The sequence below is a fragment of the Galleria mellonella genome, unplaced genomic scaffold (assembly GCF_026898425.1).
Source record: "Galleria mellonella isolate WM207_F2 unplaced genomic scaffold, CSIRO_AGI_GalMel_v1 utg64, whole genome shotgun sequence".
NCBI lineage: Eukaryota > Metazoa > Arthropoda > Insecta > Lepidoptera > Pyralidae > Galleria > Galleria mellonella.
Genome location: NW_026442133.1, coordinates 8,976,474 through 8,999,655, shown reverse-complemented (window position 1 = coordinate 8,999,655; position 23,182 = coordinate 8,976,474). Strand labels below are relative to the sequence as shown.

Genomic DNA, 23,182 nt, shown 5'->3' with positions numbered 1-23,182 from the left:
ATTTATAACCAATTTACAAGATTTTATCAACTACTGATACTTATACTATAATTATTATGTAAGAAAGAGTCCCGTAGACAGATTCGTATATGTACCCCTGAATTATAAGACTATTTTTTTTATATACCACGAAGGTGGTAAACAAGGATAGCCTGTCTGATAGTAAACGGTCACTGTAGCCTATAGACTGCAAAATTAATAAAATAACGGCAAGATTATTGCATTATTTTACTAAGTACCTACTGAAGGACCGAGTCGCAGGCACAATTGCTTAAAAATTACACTGACTACGGGACTGTACAAAATAGTATACTTAACTTTAAGATGCCTACTCAATGGACAGATAAACTCATAAAAATGCTAAACACAGCCATAACAAGGAAAAATAACAACTATCTTTTTCAAATAATAAACTGTCAGGCATAAGAATATCGGTTGCTTGACTCAGATCTACTTTACAATACGGTATAGATACAGAGCAGTTATGTATTGTCTACTGTTCTAAAATTCGAACAATTTTTTTGGTTGTAATGTATGCAATACCATACATTAGCAGTAATCCTCCTGCTGAGAGCTTGAATAGCTACTTCAGAGGAATCACATTACCATCGAGTTTAATAGCCATCTCGCGCGAAAGACAGGCATTATAATACAATTTCATTGGTGGGATGTATTAGATTTAAAAAAGACCTACTTTTACATACAATGACCTACCACACCGCCAGGAATAAGTACAGTATTTGTCACATATGATATGAATCGTGAATTTTACAAAGAAGAAGCATATGTATACTTATACTAAAACTACAAAAGTTTTTGTTATATTCTCGTTTTGCTGAAAACTTCCAAATATGATAGTTCATGAACATCCGCCGCTACGTCATTGTGGCCAGCGAGCCAGTCCATAAAACACCTCACCAATACGAGATTCATCTAAATTGGCTTAGCAAATTATGTACAATTTCAAAAAAACTCACGTCTACAGTTTAGTAAAGTTCTATACTTAATGATTATTCTCATTATAGGACTTTCCTACATTTTGTCAAGCACATTCAATTACAATGCAGTTTTCTCCACTGTGGTGTTTAGATTCATGGTTTGTTAAGAAGGTAAATAATAGATAAGTAATATAATTAACTAACATAGAATAAATAAGAAAATGAAATAATTGCACAAATATTTAGTACAGACTTTGTTATTTTTTAAAGCTGCTGCTCGTATTAAACCACTATGTGAAAAAGACTCAATTTTCCGCGCTTAGCCTCTCACTTGGGCCATTGTGCGTATGTATTAAACCACTAAGCCACATCACTCTTTAATCTACAAATTTTTATAATTAATAGAAATAATTATGATATTAGATCAGAAAAATTAAAAATATTCAAGTAAATATTAGTATACATAATAGTCATGATACCCTACTGTTGTTGAACAGTGAACCAACCAGGAACATTGAACCACCACGATATTGAAAAAACTGCGAGGTTGCCAATTCGACCGATTGTGTTAAAACTTTTCTCGTACACCCTTCCCCTCTTACAAATTTTTATAATTAATAGAAATAATTATGATATTAGATCAGAAAAATTAAAAATATTCAAGTAAATATTAGTATACATAATAGTCATGATACTTATATTCATTTGAGCCAACACATTTTTCTGATCCATATTATTATTAATTAAAAAAGAAGTTTACATATGAAACTTTGCAAAATGACTATATAATTAATTGTTCAAGTAGTAATTTTAATACACGATGTCTTACTAATTTTACAGGACAGACACCTATGCTCGCCCCTAACATGTTCCTGTGCATATCTATTGGAGCACACACTACTGATATATTATATTTATTAATAACAAATAAATATTGCAGTTTATAAATTTGTAATTATAAAGGTCACCTATTATTTCGATGTATTTTTATAGAGAACAATAATGTGGGATTTTAATTATAATATTTTATACTCCTTACCTAGCAGGTAGTTAAATATATTCTATATATTATAAAAGCCTGTTGTTTATTAAAAAGGATCTTAAATTACATTAAATGATTCTAAAATGATGCCTCCTCCTTGTGTTTGGTACAAAACGTATACTTCAGCATTATAAAATTATTTGTTCAGATTAACATGTCACGAAATTCACTATGTGAAATTTATAACAACTAAAACCAATTACATTGCACTCTACCTATATGCATCATTAATTTTACTATTATGGTAATTTATATTTATTCCAATAAAGGAAAGCATAAAAATGTTTATACATGTAGGAATACTAGGAACATAAATAATTTAATAATATTACATGTAGGCAAAATTATCTACAATAATGAAAAGATAAATAGAGTAAAAATACAAATTACGTGGCTGGTCGTGGTCGCGCTGGCAATGGCGGCGGTGCACCTTGTCTAGCTGGAACCGGAGGTGGCGGACCAGCAGGTGGCGGAGTACTGCTCTGAGGAGGCGGTGGTGGGGCGCACGACGGGGGTGGCACGCTATCGGCGGGTGGTGATGTTACGGAAGGCTGGTCAATAGATTTTCCTGACTCTGGTGGAAGTGGCGCAGGACGAGGGGGAGGGGGTCGTGCGGGGCTCACAGGTGGTACTCTCGATGGAACTAACGGAGTTGGTGACGGTGCGGGTGGTCTACTTGGTTGCTGTCGACGAGGAGTGGGTGGCGCAGATCTAAGTGGTCGATCTGATTGAATTTCACCAAATAATGGTACTGTATTATTGGAACACAAACTTATTTCTGATCGGACTATATCAACCCAATTAGGAGATTTTAATGTTATACTTAAAGGAATTCCACAAACAGATATTTGACCTTTTTGTGCTGCAGCGAGGGCATTTTGTCCTTCTCTAAATGTTATACTCAGTGTGTGGTCATCAATGTATCGTACAAGTGTCACTTCACCAATCACTGCTAATTCCTGTAAAACAGCTGCCATGACATTATCATCAAAAACAGAATCTTCACTGTGTATGTCCTCAAAAGGTTGAACAATAATACTGGCATCTGGAGGACCCAGATCTTTTACTACTTCATAAAATACCTCCATACACTTTGTATAGCTGACTTGCAATACTTCAACTTCTAATATAGCTATCACTGGTCTGTGATCACTTTGTTTAAGTTCTGCTCGCCCATAATGAAGCAATTTTCCAGCTCCTAACTCTGAAGTATTCTCTGGGTCAATTGTATATTTCCTACTTCGCCATAAAACACGATCTGTCCAAGCTGGAGCTCTACATTTTTCACTAGTGTCATAATCATCACTAAAAAGATCATATTTATAAGTTGGAGGAAATGCAATTTTACCCTCAAAACAATTTTTGAAAACTTGACCTTGTGACTTTTGTTGTATTAATTGATCTTGCTCCAGTAGTCTCTCCATATTATTTTGTGATACAAGTAAACGAACTTCATCTTTATCTAAATCAATACGGTAATTAAAATCTCCACACCAAAATACATAATCATGAGAATAGAGAGATCTACCCATTGGAAAAGCTATTTTTCTAGTTATTTCAGTATAATCAGCATTGCGTTCTGACACTTGGCTTTGGCCAGCAGCAAAATGAGCACATACAAAGCAGATTGATGTTCCATAGATAACCATACGAATTCCTACTGCACCTTTATTACCTGTAGCACCTCCTAGTCCAGTTTTTACAGAATCTAATGCAACATCTCTTATATGTGGAATTAGGTCTTTTCTTACAAACACAAAAAGACAAACTCCAACTAATTGATGACTTGATAAAAGGGTATAAGGGGCATCTCTACATAAAACCTTTTCCAATTCTTCACTCCAAGCCTTGGCATTATCACTGCTGGCAGCCATAATGTTACTGGCATTTAAATCCACTATTTCTTCAAAACCAATAGCATAAATATCTGAAGGGTGTTCTTTTACAGTATTTACCAATGCAGAATTAGGTGAATCTAGTAACCAATCAGCTAAAGACACATCCTTGTAAGCCAGACTTCTAAAGTGTTTTCCTCCATTAACATTGTAAGTGCCAATAGTTATTTGTATACTTGATGGTTGAGTAAATTCATTTGATCTACGACACATTTCCCGAAGTACAGGAGTAGAAGTATGTAATATATTAGATGGTAACAAAATTCTTGTTCGATCAGCAAGCTCAGAGTTCAAAGTTGAACCTAATAATAAAATATCAATGGCTTCCTGTTTGGAGTTGTCTAGTAAATTATTCTGAATAGTACGAGCAGCAGATCTGGCTCCATCAATTAATTTTGAACCTCCCTGTATAGCACCAGTTCCAGCATAGATTTTAGATATTTCATTACCATTATTTACCCACATTTGTTTAAAAACTTCCTCAAATCGGTTTACATTTTGTTTTTTATCAAGACACTGTAGTAACATTAGTTGAATAGCCAACATTTCTAAACCAATGAATGTTTGTATAGAGTTAGTCCTGTCCAAACAATCTAAACAGTTAGTTCGAATAACCCCCTTTTGAATGTTATATATATCTTCTCCTTTAGCACTAAAAATGCCAATTTCATCATAATAACATTCTACATTTTTCTTAAATTTTGATAATGCTGTTTCTGCATTTGCTGCCCTCACTTCTTGATGGTAGTCAAAAATAAGTTGTGTAACATCAGAATGTGCAGAGTCACTGAGATGTTTTTGAAAAGCATTACTGAGAGTAGCTTCACCTTCACTGCCACCAATCATACTTGATCCGAGAAGATTAACTACAATAACAGTCCCATAATTGCGTTTTAACTGTGAAAAATGTCTATCACAAGCACTGGTAGATGCATCATATCCTCGGGACATCTTTACCTTATGTGATCCCACTTGTATTCCAGGTTGCTCCCAGAATAAGGGTACTGAGCCTCTTGTTTGTATATAAGATGCTACAGAATCATCAATATATATTGCTTGTTCTGTTTCCACAAAGTTTGCTACATTACCGTCGTCATTACAGCCTCTTACATTAAACCTTGTTCCTGCCCTCTCACAACTAAGTCTAGACACAAGTACGGCTCTCGCTTGACGGTGACCAACATATATTGTACGAATTTCAACTGAGCCACACATGGCCCTAGTAAGCCATTCATCACAGTTAATTCCATACCTTATTAAATGAATGAATAATGTTCTATTCCAGAAGAACCTGTTATCAGAATTAGCACTTTTACTTTTTCTTTGAGAACATAGAGTGAGATCAAAAAGACTGTCAGTAGATTTGCCTGAATTCCAGGAAAAGTAGAATGTACCAGAATTTAGAAGCTTCCTTACCTCCAAAACTTTATCATCGCCTTGCGATTGATGAAATAGTGGGAGAAATTGAGTCTGAGTGATTTTGAAGACTTCAATGTCACCAACTTTACCGACGGAGCAACAGCCCGTAACCAACACAAGGTACAGTAGACAGCTTTCACCAGAATTCAACTGCAGTACGCCTAAACATCCGTACGCGTCAGCTATCTTATGATACTGTTTTTTAAGTGTATCTGTTTCTTGCGATGATAACGATACTACAGCTTGAGACTCAAACAACAGAGACGTATCTTTATTCCGATGTTGTAATATTATACTGTAGGGATTCGGCGGAGCAGACTTTTCTAAAACTTTAAAACCCTTTGACATTGCCATGGTGCTGACTACTGAAATAATTTATCAGATACAGATCGTAGCCATCCGCCCCCTTTGTAAAATTGACGAAAATCAGAGTTCACACAACAGTATTCAGATAACCGAGAGACCACTCTCACCCGCCTCGTTTGGTGCATAAAATACTGCACTATTTTTATTTTCTTACAAACATTGAATAAGACGAATCAATGCTATCTACCCAAGTTACGTTTCAATTATAGACTTGATCAACTGACAGTTCTTTCAATACATAATCTCTGTGATATTTGTATTTTAGGAAATAAATAGGGAATTATACGTATAAAGGAACGCAACAAAATATCAAAAGTAAATTATGTCGTAAAACAGAGTGAATAGAATTCGCGGGGTGAATAGAAATAAAATCTGAAAAAATTTAAGAACCTTTTTCTACGTTTGTTTATTTGTTTTGTATGTTTTTATATAGCACAAATGATATTTTAGTAAACATTTTCAACTTTTAAATGCAAAAATTATTATATACTACACATATTTCAAAATATATCATAAAGTACGTTGTACTAAATCTAAGATCAAAATATACATTGAAAGTTGTAGTATGAAATGTAAAATTTTAAAAGCAAAAATCTTTTTGTATTAGTAGTATTATTCAGCCGTAATATATTTTTCGTAGTATATATATTTCGAATCATGTAAGTAATTTATTTGACTGTCTGCCTTCCGGAATATATAAAGAGTAGGTTGTTTAAAATAATTATTTAAAATTAATTTATTAATTTATATTCGGTACAAAAGATTTTTTTTTAAAAAAGTTGAGGCATTCGAATCATTAAGGGTATGGATAGGAACAATGAAAGCACAGATTGCCATCAAAAAGGCTACAAGGTGAAACAAAACACCTAATGGGTGAATACAAACGCTTTGGGATCAAAAGATTAGATTATATTCACATTACCCCTTCAAATTAAATAGTTTAGATTATACTATCTATCAATATTATTCATAGTAAATAGAAAAGTCCCATTTACATGTTTTGCTCCATAACTATATATATTGATAACTATATATATGAAATTTTTAGCAAAGAAAAATCATAAATGTTTAATATAGGTATTGACAATAGACTAATAATGTATAATATTTGTTTTTGATTACTAATAGTTTAGGTTGAATTATTATAAAAAAGTACCGATACTAAAAAGTTTTATTTTAAGATCCTTATTTTTTCGATTTCTCCAATTGTCTACTATTTACCTTCGTATATACCTTCGATTTGCCGATGCCGATAGTAGTAATCATGGAGAGGATCTGATACAATGACTTCAATCGTGTTTCTCAACAGGTAAGTCTTAAGATGAACATGGACAAGACTAAATTCATGTCTAATGTCCATGACACACCTACACCGGTTATGATTGATAACACTACGCTCAAAGTTGTCGATAAGTATGTATACATGGGACAAGTTGTCCGAATGGGTAAATCCAATTTCAATCGAGAGGTCAACCGACGAATCCCACTCGGCTGGGAAATTACGCCACATTCTTTCATTCAAAATACCTAAGTTTGAAGACAAAGGTCTTTAACCAATGAGTGTTGCTAGTAATGACTTATGGAACCGAAACATGGTCCTACACGATTGCCCGAAAGCAAAAGCGTCAAATTACTCAGAGATCTCGTGATAGAATCCGAAACGAAGATATTCGCAAAAGAACCAAAGTAACGACCTAGCTGGCAATGTGCTGGTCACATAGCCCGAACAACTGACAACCGATGGGAAAGGTTCTTGAATGGCGACCACGTACGGGTAAACGCCGTGTAGAACGACCGCTCTACTAGATGGTGTGACGACCTGAAATGCATTGCAGGGAGTCAGTGGATGCAGGTGGTTTTGTTTTTTCTTTAGTCTCAAATTTTAAATTTGAAAGAAAATAACAAAACACTGTAAAAGCTTAAGTAGATTTGTTTATTTTTTATGAAAAAGGAGGGTTAGTCTTTTTAAAAAGTCTAAGGGTATTATATAGAGAAAAGGTAATCAGTAAATAGGGGCTATATACTAATTTATCTTTTTCTTTAAATTGAAAACGTCAACTAACTTCTTTAACTATTACTTTATTTAAAGATTATTATAATTTAATAATATGTATATAATTATTATATATTATTATAATATAACATATATTTGATAAATAAATGTTTTTTCTTTCTAAAGATTAGTATTAAATACACATCTCACTAATATTGTACATGTTACACTTTTAGGAAATATCAAATTTAATAAATACTATTTTTTCTTAGATCATTCTATACAATCTGTAGAGCGATTTCTGAGATTACTGCGAATGAATATCGTAACACAGGATTTTTATATATTAAAAATATAAAATCTTATCTATAAGAAATTGAATAAATATTCATAGGCTAAAATCTACATATTTTTTGTAAACAGCAATAGACGCGGATGATACTGCTACCCGGCCGTTGTTGCGCTGAACATAGTCGTAGTATATCTCCTTGGCTACTTTGGTGACGGTGGGCGGGATCACGTCCACTGAGCTGTCGATAGTGAATGCGCTGTTGACGGTCAGCACTACGTGAGTGTCTGAATTATATTTGGGGTTCGAACGTCGCTCGAAGTTCACATACCGTTTGTATCTGTTGATAAAACTAACTTTTAGTATTTTTTTTCTTAAGAGTCATATTACATTGCCTTAAATCATGATTTTGCGAAAAAAGTATCCCTTTCGCAAAATCTGTACCCGATCATACTAGTGTAAATTTTTAAATAAACAGTTTTTAAGATTTCTAGAGCAGAAGAGTACTAATAAGAGTTCTTATTTTTATAATATTCATAATAATAATTAAAACACGTACTCATATACAGTTAGGGAAATCAAATGTCAAAGTCCTACAATATGGTTGGATCCCGCGTCTTTTCCCGCGTGTATCAGTACATAAAGTATTATATTATGCTAACTTAGCATATCTCCTACCTGTTTACCAATTTTCATTCAAATCCGTTCAGTAGTTTTATGTAAAAAAGTAACAAACATACATCTTTACAAACTTTGGCACTCATAGTATTAATAGGATTGTTTCAAAGGGTTTTTTTAGAAAGTAATTATTTTAAGTTTACAAGTCAAATAATAATATAATTAAAGGTTGATTATTTATCTTATTAATAAAATGATTAACTAGGTGTTTTTCACATTTGATGCATTAATAATATATAAGAAATTTGGAAAATATGCCATGTCGACAATACGTAATAAAAGTAACCCAAATTCAAAATTTTATATTTCCAACCTCTATCACAGCAGTTTAGGTTATTTGTCGATGGATTAGTTTGTCAGTCAGGCCAATTTTCTTATACCTAATTATGAACTGACCCAGTAAACGTTGTTTTGACTTTTCTACTGCCATTTACTAGGTCCATTTCAATACAAAATTTTATAAAAATCGAATTAGCGAGGATCATGACATGAATTTTTTATAATATTAAGGTGTAGAGAAGATAATGTTAGTAATATTACATTATTTTCCCATGTGGTCTTGGCATAGAATAGGCCATCCCTTCCTTTCCCGTGAGTGTAGTAAGAAGCGACTAAGGGAGCGCGAGGAATGGGCAGTAGCGTTCCCTTTAAAACATCTCCAAAGCCTAACTGCGGTTTCCAATCTGCCTGCCAAGCATGGCAACTACTGGCAAAACCCCCCTAGGGTGAGGCTTATGTTCAGCAGTGTACAATAGAAATCTGATATAATGATAATGACGATGATGATGATAGAAGATAAAGAAACTTACATCAGCATATCACGTTTATTTGGTTCCTTCAATAGGACTCTGTTCTGACGCTTGATGGCGGGGAACAGGTTCGCTTGTTCGTCTTCCTCAGCTGTCAGCACTTTAGCGAGTAAGGTCAAAGGAGACGGCGCCGCCTGCCGGGAACTTGGCGTTGAACTCGTTAGATCATCGTCTGTTGACGAATCACTGTTTGAACTGTAAGAAGTAACTCTATATGTTATATATACAGATGGGCAAAGCACCGGGTTTAAACCCGGTGCTTTGGTAAAAACCCAATAAACACCCATAAACTCCCATAATCACCCAAAAAAAATAGGTTTTTACGTATTTTTTTGAAAATATGTAAGTAATACCAATAAATTATTTTTATAAATTGTATTGATCAATTCTACAATATTAAATAAAACGTTAACTAATAATATTTCAGGAAATTTTAAAAATCTATATATAATAAAATGAAAGTAATTAATTTTCAGTGTTTTCATGTTGCAGTTGATCAACATGTTGGCCTTTTGCTTCCCGTAGATACTTTAAAATTTCTTCATAACACCTCGTTCGCACACATGGCCGTATATATTTAAATTCTTGAGCCACTAACAGTCCGAAATACTCATTTCTTTTATCCTCTTCTCCATAAATTAAGCATTTAGAACAGTTTGTTTCTTCTTTCAGTAAATTTTCTTTTACTTTATCCTCGTTTTTTTTCTTTGTTGCGACGACGCTGGGTAAATCATCTGGACACTGGGTCTCACTATCGCCAAATATATTTGGAGATCGGCTTCGGCTACGGCTTGGCAGACATTTTTTCTTTCTACAATTTTAAATTAAATTTATTAGAATAAATGCTTCGAACACACGCGATCTAAGTACCTTTTGTGTTTATTATACCTTACCTACCTAGGTATAAAAAGAGTACTTACGTAGATTTTCTTTTATTAACTGTTTTATACGAAGATCTTGATCTCTCAAATTAGCATCCATTTTACTTCCAGTGATTATCAACTAAATTAATAATCCACAAAGTATTAAATAACGTTTTTATGAAATATTTAGCACAAAAACAATACCCTTTAAATATCGATCGTCAGTAACTGTGGCTGACTTACCTATATTCTAGCAAGCAGGACTGCCAGATGTGAAGGGGAAATCCCCAATAAATTGTTGCATGTGACTGATGATGTGAGCATGTTCGTTTCATAATAAAAATGTTGCCAGGTAACCAAAAAGTCGTATGTTTTTGTGCGAATTACGATCATAATCTTTACGATCGTACATTAAAAAATAGACAAATAATAGTATGAGTACGATTTAAATCGTATATCTGTCAACCCTGCTAGCAAGACAGCGACAAAATCACGTTGCATAACAATGTAGCCCAAGCTTATATCTTATGAAATATACGGAAGAGATACGGACTTAGAAAAAACAGAAATGTTGTTCTTTGTGGAAGTCATTGATGAAATTCTATGTATTTTAGCCCGCAAACTTTCTTCAAACAAAAACAGCGCCATCTAGTATCGAGTTCTGTAATTATCTCTTTGTTTATGGATTTGAAGTAAGACCGCCACGCATGCAATACATTATGACTGGGGATTCCCCTATTCGTCGACGCTGAATATGAGGCGACGACAATCACTGTCAAACGTGTTCACTATTACTCTGACTCTGGTAACGTGACTTCCTGGTAACGTGTTAGGTAGGAAAAGCAGTAAAAAAGTGCATATTAAGGGAGCAGATTTGAAATAATATTTATACTTAACAAGAAATAATTAAAGGTAAGTGGATTTTTGAATGATACAATTATATCATGATCACTTAACAATTTTAACTTAAAATTAGATGTATTATTACAAGCTTTTATTTAGCTTGCGTTATGTAAATAAAAGTATGTAGGTATGTTCGTATGTTGATGCAATTATCCTCAATCCTCAACCGACTGGGATAAAATTTTCCATACACGTTTATTTTGGATGATAGTGCATAGTTAGCTGAGAGTCGTCATTGGATAATAATGGTGGATAGCCTAAGATGTGTACTAGATATTTATTTTTAACATAATATGCGTAAGTACCTAATCGAATTAAAGAAGTTGCTGAGAAAAATACAGAACAATACGATAATAAACTAGCGTCTGCGTTTAATCCTCCGAGGAGATGTAATTTTACAAAGGTTTTTTGTATTTATTTTATTATTTTTTTAATAAATTTATTGTAAATAACAAGAAATAATCATTGTAAAAAAATAGGCACTCTATTGTTGAATTTTCGTCAGACCAACTAATCATCGTTCATTTTTTTAGGTTCAATGGGGAGACCTAAAGATTTACGCATATGGGAGCACTACCGTACTTTACCAAACAAGTCTGTTTCTTGCAAGCTTTGTAATAAGGTCTACAAATTCAGTAATGCTGCCAAAATGCTTCAACATCTTATCACTTGTCCAAAATCTCCAGAAACATTAAAAGACTCTATGAAACTTATAAAAGATAGCTCGTCCAAAACCAAAATGTCTGGACTGTCAGAGATAGAGACAAATGATTCTTTTATAAGCCCCTCGTCGTCTGCTAACACTACAATAAATGCTGAGTTTCAAGACACCGATGATCATATAAAAACAGAATTAGCGAGAGCTATATTTGTAACAGGGACGCCATTATCGATGGTGCAACATCCTTTATGGATACAATTTTTCGAAAAATTGCAACCAAAATTTAAAATACCTTCACGTAAAGCTTTAGCGACAAAATACTTAGATAAAATATATAGAGAAATGCGTTTTGAGTTAAATGAGGAACTAAATGCTTGTAGTTACTTACACCTTCAGTGCGATGGCTGGTCTAATTTAAGAAATGAAGGAATAATAAACTTTCTTATATCAAAACCTCAACCTGCATACGTTAAAAGTTTGAATACAGAAAGTAATCCTCACACTAGTGAATACCTTAGCCAAGAAGTTGAAAAAGTAATGAAAGTGTATGGAGCAAATAAGTTTCTTGTACTTATTGGCGATAACGCTAGAAATATACAAAAGGCATTCGAATTAACAAAACTCAAATATCCACATGTTGTTCCTCTCGGTTGCTGTGCACATATCCTTAACTTGTTGTGCCAAGATATTGTAAAGATACAAGAAGTAACTGTGTTTATTATGCAAGCCATAAATATAATAAAAACTGTTAAAAGGAGTCAACGATTAAGTTCCTTGTTGATAAAATCAAGGCAGGGTGAAGATTCTACACAAACACTAAAATTGCCTTGTGCTACAAGATGGGGAAGTCATGTTACTTCGTTAAAAGTTTGAAAGCAAATAAGATAGCTTTGCAAATATTAACAGTTAGAGAAGATGTGGTAATTTCAAGAGATATTAAAGATTTAATTCTAAGTGATGATTTCTGGACGAAGACAGGGGAATGTATAAGTATTTTGGAACCAGTCACTGAAAGCATATTTTACTTAGAGAGCGACCAGAATCGTTTGCATCGCACATACATTACATTTAGAGATGTACAAGCTAAGATACGTTTTGCATTAAATGAGATTTCGACATTGAGCGAAGAAAGCAAACAGCAGATTCTAACATCAGTATCTTCAAGATGCAATATGGCAATGAGGCCAATACATTTTGCAGCATATATTCTAGACCCCAGGACTCTAGGAGTCGAACTTACTCAAGAGGAAGAACTTAAGGGTATGGAGTTTATCTACAATTTAAGCCAACACTTAAGTTTGTCAAATGTAATGGCAGATTTGGCGTGTTATAAAGCTAAAGAAAACTTTTGGGCCAGAGGATTTGTATGGAGCTCATTAGATAGCATTGAGCCCCTAATATGGTGGAAAGGTATTTGTGGTTCCACTGAGTTAAGCAAAGTAGCGATTCGTATTCTATCAGCTCCCTGTACTTCGGCAGCCACTGAGCGTTCCTTTAGTATCCAAGGCTACATACATAATAACAAAAGAAATCGACTTACAACTGAAAGAACTGAAAAAATTTCATTCATTTGTTATAACTGGAATCTTAAACATAAAGCTGAATGCGAGGACATTCAGTTTAATGAAGAAAATACCTTAGAAGCTTTCATTGAGCAAGTAAATGAACATAACAGTTTAGACGAAATAGAGCCTATCGAACCTATACAATTCATCGCTTGTAATAACTCTGAATCTGACAGTGATTGACTGTAGTTTTACATTTTACTTTCATCTCTTTCTTAATAAACTCAAAATCAAATTAAAAGTTTTTTATTCTGTAGGCTGCATAATAATATTGTCTATGTCCAGTATAGTGGACGTCTTGCGGCTGAGATGACGATGATGAAGTACAAAATCATAAACACCCAAAAATTTGGGTGTTTATGGGGTTTAAACCCAATAAACCCAAAACACCCGGTTTTTACCCACCAGACTTTAAACCCACCCAGGTGGATTGCCCATCTCTAGTTATATATATACATAATTCCCAAAGAGGGTTGACGTCAGGCAGGCGGTCGGTCGTAAAACTACAAACCAAATCTTTTTGTAATATGTATAAAAAATATATAACGCCGAGCCCAAATAATGATTGGAATAAGGGTAGAAAGATAATGATACATAATGTCCTCTACATACTATCGCCAAAATTGTAGGATTTGTTATTCAATTTTGAATATCGAATCTTTTACGATTATCGTCCTAATTTTTGAAGGCCTTAAGTCCGTTAATTTCGTGCAATATTGCACCATAAGTACCTCATGGATATCATTTCAGAATATATTATATTAAAAAATATAAATAAACGGATTATTTCATTTTGGTGATGATATTTTGAGTCATTTACAATCGCGAATAACATTGGGTGTGTATAAAATTATCAAATGTATAACAGAATTATTTATTTTACTTGGAAATTTAAACAATTATATAAAGTAGGTATGTATTACTTTTATCGCATCTATTAGGGTGTGTATAATTTAAAAGAATAATATAAAATTTTGCTCAACAGAATAACAACGTCTACAATCGTGACAAATACGAGAGTAAATCTTTATCGATCCCAAGAAGAATTACCAAAATGGGTTAAAAAATTGGCGATGAAATAGCGTATCTATATTATTACGAGGTTTTCCCTAGAAACTACAGTATGGGGTTTTTTAAAAAGGGTATATTAAAGTTTCTTTAGAGTCAGCAATGCGCACGTGACACCACTAGTGTTGCAGACGTCCATAGTTTACGAGGTTTGTCCGGAAAGTACGTATAAAAGTTTTTTAAAAATTTTATTTTACAATTATTCAGGTAAATCAATTTTATCCCCTTCAAAGTACTCCCCCTGTGACATAATGCACTTGTGCCAACGCCGTTTCCACTGTGAAAGGCTCCTTGAAAGTCCTCTGGTTGTAGGTTTCTCAGCTGCCCCGTCGTAGCTTTTTTTATCTCATTTATGTCCCCCAAATGCCGCCCCCGAAGTACCAATTTGGTTTTGGGAACAAGAAGAAGTCACACGGGGCCAAATCCGGCGAATAGGGGGGTGTTCGGTCACCGTAATGGAATTTTTACTCAAAAACTCACGGACAACAAGAGAGGTGTAGGCAGGGGCATTGTCGTGGTGAAGAATCCAACGCCCTCTCGCGCCAATTCTGGACGAACTCGTGCCACACGAGCTTTGAGGCGTCTGAGCACATCGACGTAGAATTTTCCATCAACTGTCTGGCCTGGAGGGACGAATTCTTGATGGACAATCCCCCGAACATCGAACTCTTTCTCGGCCCTCTCTGAATCTTTTTAGCCACTTGTGGACGGTTGGTTCCTTCACAGCATCATCCCCATAAACTGTTCTGAGATCGGCAAAAATTTCACGGCCATTCTTGCCGAGTTTCGAGAGAAACTTGATTACGACGCGCTGCTCTTCAACGGAAGCGGGCTCCATGCCGACGGGGTTTCGTTAAGAGGTAACTTCACAGATGGCGTGACAAGCCAGTTCGCACCGCACGGCGGTCAGACCAGAACTGAAGCATTGTTAGGGACATAAGGAAGGGGTCCTGCGCTTACCTGGCCTCCCCACTCCTCTTTCTCGCATTCCAGAACACTTTTATACGAACTTTCCGGACAGACCTCGTATAGTGACCGTTTACCATCAGACGAACTGTATGCTTGTTTGCCACTTTGATATTTGTTTGTTTCTAATAATTAATTATTTAAGATAATTTTATCTACCCGTGCGAATAACCTAACGAACCTGATCACTAGTACTTTATGAATACAAACTAATTGATTTTTTTTCTTTTGAAGTCACAGAAATATATTTTATGGTACACATACTCGCTGGAATTATTAGAGATGGTGCTGGAGCGTCCGCTAATAACTGGATTCTTGGACGTGGGCCCCTTGTTGTGACCAATGGCGCGGCCGCGAACTACGAACGGACTGAAGCTCTCTGAGAAGGTAGGTGCGAGATCTCTAGTATGACACATCTGTAACATCACATCATCACAAATCAATAACATCTAAATAATACCCTTCTACATCGAATAGAAACAGAATACATTTAAAAAATGAGGTGCTTTTTGGAATGTATAAAATTATATTAATCTTGTGAAACTTAACATCGAAATATTTTTTTAAATATTAATAATTTATTTGAATTTATTGACAGCCTCTGTGATGTTTACACATTGCTTTGCGTAAATGAGGTCCCGGATTTGATTTGCAGTCGGGCCACAATTTGGAAAACGGATTTTTCTACATTGACTTAGATCTGGAATTTCTGAGTTGTTGCTAGGTTTTCTAGTTTGAAGACCAGGCAATTGTGTGGGACTAACCATTATTATTACGTATGACTATATATTACCTTGAATTCAAAACACTCTGAAAATACAGTATATTCAAATGGCCTGTTATGGTCGTGGTATGGGTCGACCATCTCCAGAGCGCTACTGTCGCCCTGCATGCCGATAATCTCGCAGCAAAGCTTCCGCATCTCGTTGCACGGGAGAGGCAAATGTCGCACCACGTCGTCGTCCCACCATTTTGTTAATGACCTGAAGGAAAATATACTATATAAAATAATTGTAGCTATATTATTTCGTTTCTAACCGACTTATGTACATGTATTGGGCATATGTGAGGAATTTTAATAAATGGAATGTTGTTAGATTGTTTTTTTTTTAAATTACGACAGTTTATAAAATATAATCTAAAGTCAAGGTTCTAGTAATTTTTTTTAATAAATAATATTGGAATGGTAACCTTCTCTGTCTAATTCGTGTTTGTATTGTGAAGCAGTTGTGTTTGCATGGCTGTGTTCATTGTTGTTTGAAGGGTGGGATATGGCAGTGAATTTACAGGGTACAGAGGAAAAACAATAACATTTTTACAATATTAACGCATTAATATTAGTAGTAATCACACTAATTAGTAAGTTTACCTTCTATTTGGTATGTATGTGGATGCCTCTGGATGGTGTAAATAATAATCACTTTGGTAATCCCATATTGGTGGCTTCGAAGGATCAGGAATGAAAAGACCGAGAAACAAATTCATAGTGTTTTGTTTTTCCGCATCCGAGAATGTGTTAGAATAGTATCGACTTAGCGTTTGCATGATATCATTGCCGTGTGATGACCACGGTGCTGTTTTTCTGTATGTTTTTATTCTGAAATAAAAATATTAAGTTAAATAAATACTAGGTATAAAGCCGCTCTATTTTTAATTTGCACATTTTCAACCTATCAATAACATATTTTTTTTTCTTCAAAAAAGGCTACAGTGATTGTTTACCATCAGATGAGCTGTATGCTTGTTTTCCACCTTCGCGATATAAAAAAATATGTTCAGACTAAGTCACTTACAGGGAAACTAGAAAGATCTGAGTCAAAATAGCTCCCATCTTCATCTCCAATGATATTAAATTATTATTACCTATGAACAAGTTGTGAACCTCCATATTGCAATGCTAAAGTATCACCATGGTCTTCATATAAACCTTCCAGGAGTCTTACACAGTCCGAGTCAAATTCGATAACTGGTTCTGCGATTAGCCCTAATGCATAAAGCTGAAATCAGATATAAAAATGCCTAAGTACAAACAATATAGATTGCTATTAACCACCATAATTATATTCTCACTATAGTTTCACAATATGTCTACATACGAAAACATTATGTATAAGGTAAAATCGATATAGTAGAATATCAGTATCTTCATATGATCAGGGCTGATATATACCTTGTAACATGAGCAATTTTTTTCATTCACATTGGTACTACTAAACGCTGATGATTTCGATTTAACCACATTTTTTTTATGCGACTTAGAATGGCAAACAAGCTGATGGCCCACCTGATGAAAAGTAGTAACAGTCACCTATAGACATGAGCAGTACCATGGATTTAACAAAATATACTGTTTAGCCCATGATAATGCGTACATACACTCGTATATAGGCAAAAATCCTTTTTAGAAAAGAATATCAAATATATACTTTATCTTATATATAAAAATCTCGTGTGTTTGTGGTCGAATTCCTTAGAAATAACTGGACTGATTTTTATTATTTTTTTATGTATATTTGGTAAGTATAAGAAAAGGTCGTAAAGTATATTTCATACGCATAAAAAAGCTACGTGTTTTTATTAACATATCTCTATCCAGAAAAAAATACTTATATTACAGAACAACGTTTGCCGGGTCAGCCAGTTATATATAAAAATGAATATTGGATTAAATCCATTTTTATATTCACTTTTTTAAATTAATAGATTCTATTCTCACATACTGATAATGCATTTTTATATAGAGAGGGATAAACAAATATAAACAGGCAGAACAATCGCTATAAATATTAAAAATTTTACAAACCTGATGAGCCAGAACACATTTCCCGATAGCGAACTGCGCAGTGTTGGTTCTGTCGAGACAATCGACACAGTTGACGCGGACGAGTCCGGTCTGCACGCGGCCGCCCTGGTGACCCTCAATACCGCGCATTTCATCGCAACTTTTGGAGCTCAGAAATATGCCTGTACGCTGTACTGCTGTGTGAGCTATTGCAGATAGCCTTAAGAAAAATATATATTGTGAGTACATCATAGGAACAAATATCTGTTAAAATTCACGTCCAAAACACAACTAATAAAAATTTTAACTACGCTGTGCGCAAAATTAGGCAGCATATTTTTTTATAACACGTACTTGTGTATCTTTTTTTTATATCAGTGAGGTGGCAATCAAGCATACGGCCTAACTGATGGTAAGTGGTTATCGTAGCCTATGAACGCCTGCAATACCAGGGGTATTACGCGCGCGTTGCCGACCCTGAAGAAACCTCTTTAGTCCCCTTTTGAAGAACCCCATGCTGCAGTCTTTTAGGAAAACCTCGGCAGGGAGCTCATTCCATTACCTGATATCTGTTATTATTTATCAAATTCAATAATAAGTTATTATTTATAGTAACTTATCGGGATAAAAGCCTATATATATAGATAAAAGCCACAGCAGAATATCAATGTTTTGCTCTTTTAAGGGCAAAGCAATAAACTGAGCTGTGACCATTTTGTGTTACTATGGCACACGCATGAAGGAATGTTAACAAAGGAGATTGTTAGATTATGTATTTTGTTTTTGTATTTTTTTTTATTTGTGCTTTTTTTATTTTTATTTGTCTCTTTTGCTCGTGTATGTTTTTTTTTTATTGTAATTTGTGTGCTGTAAGTAATGTAAATAAATGTCTATCTATCTATCTATCTATATCCTTCTCCATCCCATATAGTATGTGTACACTAAATTTCATAGGAACTGGTTGAGCCGTTAAGGCGCTATAAGGTAACAAACAAATTAACTTACATATTTATAATATTAGTAATAAATAAAAAATATTTAAAGCTTTAATTTATTCATAGCTTTATGAAAATACTTACTTATCTAATACTTTGGCATCAGCACCCTTATTCATTCTTGCCATATCTAAATGGATATATTGTACTGCATGTTCAGGTGGTAAGAATTGGTTTAGATACTTAATTGCATTGCTTATCACATCACTGAGTAGAGATTCGTGTTTTCTCTTTTCTCTTTTCTTAACAAGATTTAAGAACATAATAGGTGAACCATATCTTCTCATGAGGTTATTCAAGTGTTTTCCAGGTATTTCTGCGAATGGATCACTTAAGTCAATTGATATCGCTGGTTTTGGTACCATTTTTGAAACATCTTGTGACCAATAGCTAGGTATTGAACCGCGCATTTGCACAAATGAACTGAATCTATAATAAAATAAATTTACTCAATGCCTTGTCTTAAATTTGTTTGATTTTTTCATTATATATTACTAACAGTGAATAAAAATCAGGAGCAAATATACAATGGCTCAGGTAGCATTAATTCAAATGAGATGAAGATTAAGAATCGAAACAAATAGAAATAATATTCATGTAAGTAAAATTAAGATGGGGACTCTAGAAAAAAAACATATTCGCAAAATGGGTGACAGGTAAAATAAGGTCGAGAACCAATGTTGTAAACATATGATGAAACATGAACAACCATGACTAACCTGCCAGCTGTGAATGAAGATACCATCGAATCATGGACAATTTGTTCAGTTTCCACCTCATTAGCTACGTCCCCATGAATATTAGCGCCCCTTTTCAAGAATCTTGTGCCAGCATATCTATTACTTCTTCTAGCTATCAGAGTTAGATATATAGGCCGGCCAAATATGTTCAGGTTACTCTGCTCAATAAATCCGTGCACTATGTACAATATCCAATCGGGATGTAATTGAGAATGGACTGTCGATAATAAATGACTGTTCCATACAAAACGCCATTCCGGTACAGTCCTAACACCAAATTCCAACTTTTGACTCTGACATCTGAAATGCAACAAATTGCAATGTAAGATAATACACATTATGTGGTCTTTAAAACAGAACATCCCATATCATACAAAAACTAACATAAAAAATGAGCATATAACTTCAGATTTAAATCTTCTCACACATTCAATCGAAATTAAGAACAAAACTGAAAACCTGAGCATGTTTCAATCAATAGTTTATGAAATATCTTGACACAGAATCTTACTAATATAATAAAATTGTAATTGATAATAAGAAACAAAATAATTGTTTTATTAGTTGAACTCAAAAATTACTATTATATGATTATACTATATATAAAAAGAATGATTTAAAACTTAATTGATTTCTGTTTACCTTAAACATCAATGATAAAACTAGTTTACAAAAAAAATTTTTTTTTTGTTCAAAAGTTAAAAAAATTTAAAAAAATATATTTTTATTTTTCATAGCACCTCACAATTCTGAGATATAGAAGTCTTTGTTTTTTATCTACCCACAATTGTTTAAATACGTTTGACGTTCTATTTTATAAACAACTGTGTGATTCAAAAGTCTTATTTTTATATAATAATGTCATCTAGAGTGTGTAAATTACATCCAAATCGTTTTCATTATGTTTGTGGAAAAATTGTTCAGTTAAATCGTAGTTTCTTTGTAACAAAATCATTGCAAGAAGCCTATTTACATTATTTTGAATTTCCGGTCTCAAATCAAGATAAAAATTAGGTTCCTCATGTGATTTGCACTAATTGCAGATTGGTTCTCAGCTTCTGGTATATATGATATGGAGAGAAACAACTAATTACGTAACGTTACTTTTGTTTAACAAAAACTTTTGGTTTTAACTAAAAAAATAAAAAATAGTATAAAATATGCAGAGTTCCATCAGTAACTAAGCTGGTCCCTTATTCAGAGAATTTACCAGTTCCTACATCACCTGCCAGTAGTGACCAATAGATACAACAAGTAGTATTACAATGCACGAGCATAGTGATTGAACAATCAAGCTCTGATATTTTTTTCGGTGATGAGGACAGTCTACATTTGATAACCCTCCATTGATGAGGACCCACAGTCCTCAAATCAGGAGAATATTGAACGATACAAAAATTCGAGAGCCTTTTAACCAAGGTAGAAAAAGCAGCCTGGAACTCTTTCAAAAGTGCGATTAAAAATTTTTTTGGTGAAGAAAAAAGTGATAATTACAAAGAGATTGTTGAAAATCTATTGCAAAATTATAAACGTATGGGTGTAAATATATCACTGAAAATAACTTTTTTGCATTCCCATTTAGATTTTTTTCCAGAAAATCTTGCTACTGTAAGTGATGAACACGGTGAACGATTTCACCATGATTTAAAATTATTTCAGCAAAATTATCAAGGCTTTTAGGACCAAAATATGCTAGGTGACTATTGTTAGTCTATTGTGAGAGATACAAATGAAAATAGTTATAAAAGAAAGCAATATTTACCTATTTTTAACTGTCTATTCTTTATTTAGATGTATTTTTTTGTAAAAATCTTCTTAATAGATATTCCAAAAAACTGACGTGGTGGTTAAAATATTTTTTTCTGAGATGTAGATACCCAAAGTAACGTAACCATATATATTCCATTTCATGAACAAAACTCAGGTAAACTAGTGTAATTAATCTTTGATCAGACATTTAGTAGAAAGTATAAGTGATTGAAAGTAACAGTAAATACCCTACCCAGTTTTCTCATTTCTTTGTTGTATCTGTTTTTTCCATGTTTCAAAGATGTCCTCGTCGTCATCATCATCTTTACAGGTGCAGTGCACTTCAGAGTCATCAGAGCTGGTACCATATACAACTGCTGTGACAGGTTTAGGAAATAATACTGGGGCCAGTTGTCGAGGTGGTGCTATGTTCATTTGTAAAGTGTGAGTAATGTCATAGCTATAGCTGTAGTAAAAATTTGTAGAGAGATCTATTGCCAGAAACATTTTCAAATATCTCTGCTCGTCAGGATGTTGGGGCTTGTTGCTCTCACTAGGAATGTATATAGTTGCTGTATCTTCAATCTTGTAAATGGAATGTGAACCTATAACTGCTATCTTTCTTCGTTTTGTCACCAGTATTATGTAATAACCCTCAAGGAATCTTATAAAACCTGAAAATGTACTTATTAATGTATAGATTGACACATAATTTAAAATATATTTATATTTAAGTCAGAATTTCTTGATTGTACCAATAAATAAAACCAGTCAGTAAAGTTATTATTATTAGTACAATAATTTCTTATTTTGGACCATAATTGTGTTTAACAAGTGGACAAATAACTGATCAAAAAACCTCCAAAAACAAAAGATTTCAAGAGAGAGAAAGAGTGATCAAAAATCCTCCATTTTATAATTTTTCAAAAACAAAGTCAGTTACAAACATCAATGCCAGTTAGAAACATAATTTATTTATTTCTGTAATGTCATCTTTACAAACTGTTATTATTTCAGATTTTTTTATTTAGAAACTTCAGAGAGGACTTTTTTCTCATATTTTTGATCATAACTAAAAAATTATGCATCATGAAAATAAATAAAAGTCAGTTTTAAAATGTATAAGTTTTTTACTGCTTGAAATAGTATTTGGGATCCCCTAACAATGAAAATAAAACATTTTTTCTATTGCAATATGTGCAGGCCAATGATATGTAACACTATTCTAAGTTTTAAATTAATGCATTAGTAGTTACTACGATATAGGACTATGACAGACAAAGTTGCAAATATGACTAGGGAAATTTGAGCATTCTCAAACAATTATTCATCATGTATTACATGTTCTCTTATACAAACTGAGGGCCACACCACAACTGTCTGGTTGGTGACATAATTTTAGCTAAACAAATGCAAAAACGTTTACTAATCCCATATAAACAAGTCTAAAGGGTTTCAAGC

The 23,182-nt window shown here is 33.7% G+C and overlaps 2 protein-coding genes across 8 annotated transcripts in view; both read right to left on the bottom strand.

Moving 5' to 3' along the window:
* Window positions 1–2,102: 2,102 nt before the first annotated feature.
* Window positions 2,103–5,895, bottom strand: LOC113512448 (synaptojanin-1). Its single transcript, XM_026896337.3, has one exon. The coding sequence runs from the start codon at window positions 5,646–5,648 to the stop codon at window positions 2,367–2,369; it is 3,282 nt and encodes a 1,093-aa protein (XP_026752138.2). The 5' UTR covers window positions 5,649–5,895; the 3' UTR covers window positions 2,103–2,366.
* Window positions 5,896–7,719: 1,824 nt separating this feature from the next.
* The window catches only part of LOC113512335 (polyphosphoinositide phosphatase), a 64,657-nt gene continuing 49,194 nt past the window's right edge, over window positions 7,720–23,182 (bottom strand). For all 7 annotated transcript variants that reach the window (XM_052900244.1, XM_052900245.1, XM_052900246.1 and 4 more), the window contains 10 exons: window positions 21,975–22,395; window positions 19,952–20,272; window positions 19,317–19,661; window positions 18,259–18,457; window positions 17,319–17,452; window positions 16,825–17,052; window positions 16,249–16,438; window positions 15,720–15,871; window positions 9,430–9,624; window positions 7,720–8,282 (listed from right to left, as the gene is read on the bottom strand). In XM_052900244.1, coding sequence (XP_052756204.1) covers window positions 8,042–8,282; window positions 9,430–9,624; window positions 15,720–15,871; window positions 16,249–16,438; window positions 16,825–17,052; window positions 17,319–17,452; window positions 18,259–18,457; window positions 19,317–19,661; window positions 19,952–20,272; window positions 21,975–22,395 — 2,426 coding nt within the window. In that variant the 3' untranslated portion in view covers window positions 7,720–8,041. The remainder of the gene's footprint in view (window positions 8,283–9,429; window positions 9,625–15,719; window positions 15,872–16,248; window positions 16,439–16,824; window positions 17,053–17,318; window positions 17,453–18,258; window positions 18,458–19,316; window positions 19,662–19,951; window positions 20,273–21,974; window positions 22,396–23,182) is intronic.

Excerpts from the sequence above, each read along its gene's own strand:
- LOC113512448 (XM_026896337.3), bottom strand. The coding sequence starts at position 5,648 with ATGGCAATGTCAAAGGGTTTTAAAGTTTTAGAAAAGTCTGCTCCGCCG.